At 39.8% G+C, this 7,720-nt stretch overlaps 1 protein-coding gene across 1 annotated transcript in view; it reads right to left on the bottom strand.

The window, feature by feature from the left end:
• Window positions 1–1,524: 1,524 nt before the first annotated feature.
• The window catches only part of LOC126456820 (integrator complex subunit 4), a 118,903-nt gene continuing 112,707 nt past the window's right edge, over window positions 1,525–7,720 (bottom strand). The window contains exons 16-17 of the mRNA XM_050092617.1: window positions 2,817–2,976; window positions 1,525–2,166 (exon numbers count right to left, since the gene is read on the bottom strand). Coding sequence (XP_049948574.1) covers window positions 1,720–2,166; window positions 2,817–2,976 — 607 coding nt within the window. The 3' untranslated portion in view covers window positions 1,525–1,719. The remainder of the gene's footprint in view (window positions 2,167–2,816; window positions 2,977–7,720) is intronic.

The following is a 7,720-nucleotide window of genomic DNA, read 5'->3' as shown; positions in this document are numbered from 1 at the left end:
TTTATTAACATGAAAAAGCCTACAAAAGACAAGCCACTTGTGCTAATTCTGAATGGGCACTATTCACAGACTCGTAATATAGTCATCAACTAAGTTTGTGCAAATGAAATTTCAATAATTTGTTTTCCACCCCACTTCACCAAGTAAAAGCTTCTCTTTTTGCATTAGCCTGCAGTCATGCAGCAATGGTACAGAAAGTTATCAGTGGTTTTCGCAAGACTGGAATTGCTCCATTCAGCACAGAGATATTCAGCTATGTAGATTACCTGAGCCATTAGCAGGAAACTAGAAACCAAGTCAGAGTGGGAGAGTCATCACAAGAGGCCTTAATGACACTTCTAAGTTGGAAATCCCTGGTCCGAGTGAATTTTCTGAGCCATCTGTTGTTAGTCCAAATGATAGGCTTAGGCTTATCAAAGTTGTTAGCCCGCAACAACCTGCACAATACGAGGTTCACCATTTCTCATAATTGACTCTCTACAGAAAATTAATGCTCTGGAGTCAAATGACATATTTAATGGGCCAAATCCTCCCACATCTGTAATGGTAAAGATTGCAAAACACGGAACAAAATGGAAGCTGCATATGGGAAAAACTGCAGCTGGAAATAAAATGAGAGCTCCTAAACCTAAAAAAATCAAGATCTCATAATAGAACACCTTCAAAGAAGAAGGACATAGAACCAGATTCATCAAGTGAATGTGATGTCCCCTGTGTGTTGACAGATGATGAGGATGTAGACTGTCATATGTGTGGTAAACCTTTTCAAAAGATATATCATGCCACTTCTTCCTCTTCAGTCAGCTTGGGCAGATAACTGGCTTCATAACAACTCTTTGTCACTATCAGGTTCTGGATCGTCCATAAGTTTTTCACTATCATACAAGTCTTCTATGTATTCACATTCTTCAATATAGTCTATTGTATTTTTGTGATGTATATTATTGTGACTTTATAAATGCAGTTGCATTTCTCTCCTTTACTGTAATTTCTGCGGATCTTCTTTTGTGTTTGTAATGGCTAACAATCATGCTCACTGTATTTGCAGGATTCATTATCACACAATTACGTTGACAGTGAGAATAATGTGACAGTACACCACAAACAGATCGATTAACTGCCAATGTTGATGCAATACAGATAGGAGTTACTATTATACTGGTTTCATTGCTCTCGTAATGACTGTCTGGTTCCCGTACATGTTGCATCGGACACTTCGTCACGTGACTTTCGGTACAGTGCAGTGTGTGTCGACCACAGCATACACTGCAAATAACTACATTAGCTACTAGAGGGACACTGTTTACAATGACTACAGTTACCAAAGTCATGATATGGTATCAGACATAGCCCACTATGAGCAGAATATCACATCTCCATATCTTACACGGTAACTGCAATCACAACTTGTGGTAACTCCCTTGCAAGCATTCATGAAGGAGGTAGGTATATTAAAAGTATTTGCTGGGAAAATGGAACAAGTAATCGTGATACTCAAAGGAAAATAAAACAATAACAGCACTGTATGGTAAAAAATTTTATTGTGCATACACAAAACACACAATGAAATGTAATAAGAAGACAGCTAAAACTTGGGAATGTGTTCAATCTGCAACAGGACAACTGACATAATTCAGATTGCAGAAGAGAGAAATTTTGGGCATAGTCTAGATTTCTCTGCAAATGCCGAGCACTGAATACTTACACTGCAAAGGCCTTTTAGATGCCCCTCTTAACCGGTTTTGGTGAAACGTACACCTTGACAGGCTTGCAGAGGTCTAGAAGACACGGGTCAGCATCGGCAGGTGCACGGGCGCGTCGCGCTGCTGTGGCAGCGGCAGTTCCTCCCTCCACAGCAGCGAGGTCGAGAGCTAGTCCTATGTGCAAAGCACACGCCTCACTCCACACTTGGTGAGACACGAGTGCACGCGTCAATAAGCGTGAGGTGCCTGCAGTCGTTCCTGGCCGCAGATCTCCTCGTGGCGGTACGAGCAGGTGTGTCTGCTGGTCTGGATAGCGTACCTTGATACGCAACAGCTCGGGAGACTGGAGGTACCGCAGCTCTGCTTCGAGAGGCACACCTAATACAAGCCCAGCAGTGAACTTAAGTGGTGCGTCTGCATCACCTCCAGGTTCACATGCCAAGGTCGCTGTAGTCATTTGAACCTGTGCAGAATTGACAATCTTCAGATTCATATTAATTTCACTCAAAATAATAATAATAATAATAATAATAATAAATAAATAAATAAAAAATAAAAAAATTAAATGTGCAACAATATAATCTAGGACATTACTGATTAACAATAAAGCTGATTGATGTCAAATACTTGAGTAAAATCTTCCATGGCTGTACTACTTTCAATTAATAAAGTCATTCTAATAAAAGCCTCCCGTAAGTGGTGACATATTCTGTTACAGCCTTGGGCCAAGAACTACCCATACTCTATCTGAAATGAATAATCAGCCAAATTCAGTTTAGTCATCGAAGATTTTATGTATGTATTTGACTGCAATAAACCTTACTTTTTTTTCCAACAGTACTTTTCAGCCAGTTGTGAGGAACTGGCAAATACAAGCAGAACTGATACTTGCAGACAGACAGATTTGATTAATGAAATAAGCACAGGAAAATGAACAAGTAAACAATGGGGTAAAATTGGATCCAGAAATAAAAAACACATTTCTGAAAGAAATGGAGATCACAACATTTCTCAGACTTCTAAAGTTTTAGACTGGTTTATAAGCAATTTATAAAAATAATTAAACCAACAAAAATATGCTAAAGACTATCAATTACATTTTCCAATACTCACACTAGTCGTAGGCCTTAACTGTGGAACTGGAGGAGCGTTCTGTAAGAGCGGCAGAAGACAGCGTGCCACAGGACCTGGCTTTGTCTCTTCCAACTGAGACATCTCCTTAACCAATGAGGCAGTAAAAGCCTCAGGAGCAATGCCTCGTTCCCCAAGATACCTATACAATGTTCGTAACAGGAAAACAATGACTATTTATGTGAAAGTAACTAGTGTTTCCAAACAAATTAATTTTAAATTGAGGAAAATGAAGATAAAAATAAAAACATGCAATATGCAACAATAGCATTTCCCTATAGAATGCTAAAATATGAATAAGTAATGCTGGATTGACAGAACCTCAGGCAGAAAGCGATATCCAAATACAAACTTAGAGAGTGAGAGAAGAAAAGGAAATGATGTATAAGCAATACTTTCTGTAACTTCTCTTTGGTTGTTTTCATTGTAACATTCGCAATGTGAAAAATTTACTGCCTTAGTTTACGGGCTTATAGTAGTATGCTAGGGCATACAGCCTGAAATAATTAACTACTGAAATACAGGCTATGTCACGTATCTAGAGGTATATACAGAGCCCTTAAATGGCCACTGTTCGCTACAGTCAATCAGCAATGAACTGGTATAAAGAGTTCTCATTCAGTTTCACATGTTTGCAGTTACAGCTAAAGCTTATAATACACAAATGTATACTTAAAAAGTTTTAGTTGTGAATAGCATGAAAAGGCTAAAAGTTAGCGAAATGGATCCAGCTGCGATCTTCTGAACACTATAGTTATCAGTGAAGTTACATGCAGAGATGATTCTATGTTTCTTTTGCGAATGTTACAATTCAGTGACAACTCTGCCAACATCAGAGGAGATGGATTACTCAAAATCATGAACATTCTCTAAGCTATTGCAACACTCTGCTGTGTATTTAATCTGCATCAGTAGCTCTGAGCTGACAAAAACCTATTATTATTGAAAGGCACTTTGTCTTTCAAAACAATCATTCCATCAATACAGGGATAACAACAGAAACTGGGTTCTACAATTTGCAGAAAAGTGGTGAAGTCCCAGCTTAAACAAACACACAGTCTTTAGATCAACAGTTGGTATTCAAGCTCAGATTTTTTTCCCCGTCTTCACAACTATGAGACAAATGCATGTATTACTGTTCATAGGAAAGACCAACCTGCCAAAATGTCAGAAGTATCTGAAATGAGAGATATTAATTTTATGTTCACTAATATTATGCTTTACATTACATCAATACTTGTTCCATATATCATGAGTACAACACTTCATAATGATGTGGAACGTGTCAGTTTAACATAAGGTTTTATAATTACTACTTCATATCTAAAAATTCATCTTTACAGTAGAAGGAGTTGTCATTCAGAAATTCTTTTAACTTTTTTTTTTTAACTGTTGGTGTTTGCCCACCCTTAGCCTTGATGACAGCTTCCACTCTCGCAGGCATACGTTCAATTAGATGTTGGAAGGTTTCTTGGGGAATGGTAACCCATTCTTCACGAAGTGCTGCACTGAGGAGAGGTATCAATGTCGGTCGGTGAGGCCTGGCATGAAGTTGGTGTTCCAAAACATCCCAAAAGTATTCAATAGGATTCAGGTCAGGACTCTGTGCAGGCCAGTCCAGTACAGGGATATTATTGTCGTGTAACCACTCCACCACAGGCCGTGCACTATGAACAGGTGCTCGATCGTGTTGAAAGTGCAATTGCCTTCCCCAAATTGCTCTTCAACAGTAGGAAGCAAGAAGGTGCTTAAAACATCAATGTAGGCCTGTGCTGTAATAGTGCCATGCAAAACAAAGAGTGCAAGCCCCCTCCACAAAAAACACGACCACACCGTAACACCACTGCCTCCTAATTTTACTGTTGGCATTACACAAGCAGGCAGATGTGCTAGACGTCTCCATTCATGTTTCCACTTCACTATCACATCAGAAACAGTGGACCTTGGGGTGTTTAGGAATGTGGAGATCTTGTGTACAAACATATGACACAAGTGACACCCAATCACCTGACCATGTCCGAAGTCCGTGAGTTCTGCGGAGTGCCCCATTCTGCTCTCTCTCAAAGTCTAATGATTATTGAGGTTGCTGATATGGAGTACCTGGCAATAGGTGACACCACAATGCACCTACTTGGAAAAAATGTATGTTTTAGGGGGGGTGTCCAGGTACTTTTTATCACACAGTGTATGGTTAAACTGATACATTATGAAAATTTATTTTTTCACATTGCTGACCTATTCATTTTAAATGATTATGTTCTACATTGGTCAGTAACAGGATGAAAATTGTCAACAGCACATTTAGCCTGTGGCCTGAATACAATAAACATTGGCCTTTTGGGGGAGGGGGGGGGGGGGGGGGGGGGAGTGTACGGCAATTAGGTTCAAATGGATGTAGGATCTGTAGAGATGAAGAGGACTGCAGAGGGTAGACTAGCATGGACAGCTGCATTAAATCAGACTTCAGACTGAAGAGCACACCACCACCAACAACAACAATAACATGCAACAGACTGCCGAAAAAAAAAAAGGTTCAAATGGCTCTGAGCCCTATGGGACTTAACATCTGAGGTAATCAGTTCCCTAGAACTTAGAACTACTTAAACCTAACCAACCTAAGGACATCACACACATCCATGCCCGTGGCAGGATTCAAACCTGCGACCGTAGCGGTCCCGCGGTTCCAGACTGTAGCGCCTAGAACCGCTTGGCCACCCCAGCTGGCGTCTGCAGAAAAGCCTGCAGGAAAGGATGCTGGGATGATAATCTTCTATGATTTACGGGGATGCAATTTCCTAATGTCGGAACAAATGAGCACTCCATGAAAGATACCCTAATGGGTAGATGCATGGTTTGCTGGAAACATAAAGTGTGGCACCTGTTTTGAGCCTTACCACACAAAGACAACCATTAATCATCAGAACAGGATGAATGAAAATAGAATAACAAGAATCAATACATTTCTTGGGGAGGGGGGGGGGGAGGAACAACCAAGGAAAAGATTAAATGTATTTTTAACTTCGCCATTGCCGGTTCAAATTCCAGATAAAAAAGAAGAAGGATGTAAAATATACACACTGCGTGTAAAGATCTTTGCACATTTGCTTTAAAACTTTGGAATTTGTCCCAAGATAATTACTGTGCTGACAAATACACATACTGCAGATGTCTCTTTCACTTGTGGAGTACATGTTAAAATATGGCACACATTGTGTCAAATAGACAAAAATACTAAATGATCGTCTATTTATTATACAGAATTATTCATGTATTTACAAAACATGTTCATGCAACTTGATTTCCATGGCCTTGAAGATTTTATTGTACAACTGCAGATAACTTGTCATTCATTTCCAATCAACAAGAAGTTATCAGAACTTTACAAGATGCACTGCCAAATTCCTCGACAGGATAAGAGCAGTGCCATAAATGTACTGTTTACATAGTGTACTTACAGACAGGAAATCTGTCCTCCTCTAGTAACAAAGCACTCAATTAGTCTTGAGAAAAATCATTCATGAAGCAATCAAATAAATCTTGCAATACAATAAAAGCATGTTCTTAATGGGATTCAAAACAAATACCATTATTTATACAGGGTGGTCCATTGATCGTGACCGGGCCAAATATCTCACAAATTAAGTGTCAAACAAAAAAACTACAAAGAACGAAACTTGTCTAGCTTGAAGGGGGAAACAAGATGGCAATATGGTTGGCCCGCTAGATGGCGCTGCCATAGGTCAAACGGATATTAACTGCATTTTTTAAGATAGGAACCCCCATTTTTTATTACATATTCATGTAGTTCATAAAGAAATATGAATGTTTTAGTTGGACCACTTTTTTCGCTTTGTGATAGATGGAACTGTAACAGTCACAAACATATGGCTCACAATTTTAGACGAAAGTTTGGTAACAGGTAGGTTTTTTTAATTTAAAACACAGAATGCAGGTACGTTTGAACATTTTATTTTGGTTGTTCCAATGTGATACATGTACCTTTGTGAACTTATCATTTCTGAGAATGCATGCTGTTACAGCATGATTGCCTGTAAATACCACATTAGAGCAATAAATGCTCAAAATGATGTCCGTCAACCTCAATGCATTTGGAAACACGTGTAACGACATTCCTCTCAACAGCGAGTAGTTCACCTTCCGTAATGTTCGCACATGCGTTGACAATGCTCTGACGCATGTTGTCAGGCGTTGTCGGTGGATCACGATAGCAACTATCCTTCAACTTTCCCACAGAAAGAAATCCGGGGACGTCAGATCTGGTGAATGTGCGGGCCATGGTATGGTGCTTCGACGACCAATCCGCCTGTCATGAAATATGCTATTCAATACCTTTTCAACCGCATGCGAGCTATGTGCCAGACATCCATCATGTAAGTACATCGCCATTCTCTCATGCAGTGAAACATCTTGTAGTAACATCACTAGAGCATTACGTAGTAAATCAGCATACATTGCACCGTTTAGATTGCCACTGAAAATGGTTGCCAATTATCCTTCCTCCCATAATGCCACACCATACATTAACCCGCCAAGGTCACTGATGTTCCACTTGTCGCAGCCATCATGGATTTTCCATTGCCCAATAGTGCGTATTATGCCGGTTTACGTTACTGCTGTTGGTGAATGACGCTTCGTCGCTAAATAGAACGCGTGCAAAAAATCTGTCATCGTCACATAATTTCTCTTGTGCCCAGTAGCAGAACAGTATACAATGTTCAAAGTCGTCGCCATGCAAATCCTGGTGCATAGAAATATGGTATGGGTGCAATCTATGTTGATGTAGCATTCTCAACACCGATGCTTTTGAGATTCCCGATTCTCACGCAATTTGTCTGATACTGATTTGCGGATTAGCCGCGACAGCA

This window comes from Schistocerca serialis, chromosome 2 (genome assembly GCF_023864345.2).
Source record: "Schistocerca serialis cubense isolate TAMUIC-IGC-003099 chromosome 2, iqSchSeri2.2, whole genome shotgun sequence".
Taxonomy (NCBI): domain Eukaryota; kingdom Metazoa; phylum Arthropoda; class Insecta; order Orthoptera; family Acrididae; genus Schistocerca; species Schistocerca serialis.
This window is presented reverse-complemented; position numbering and strand designations above follow the sequence as displayed.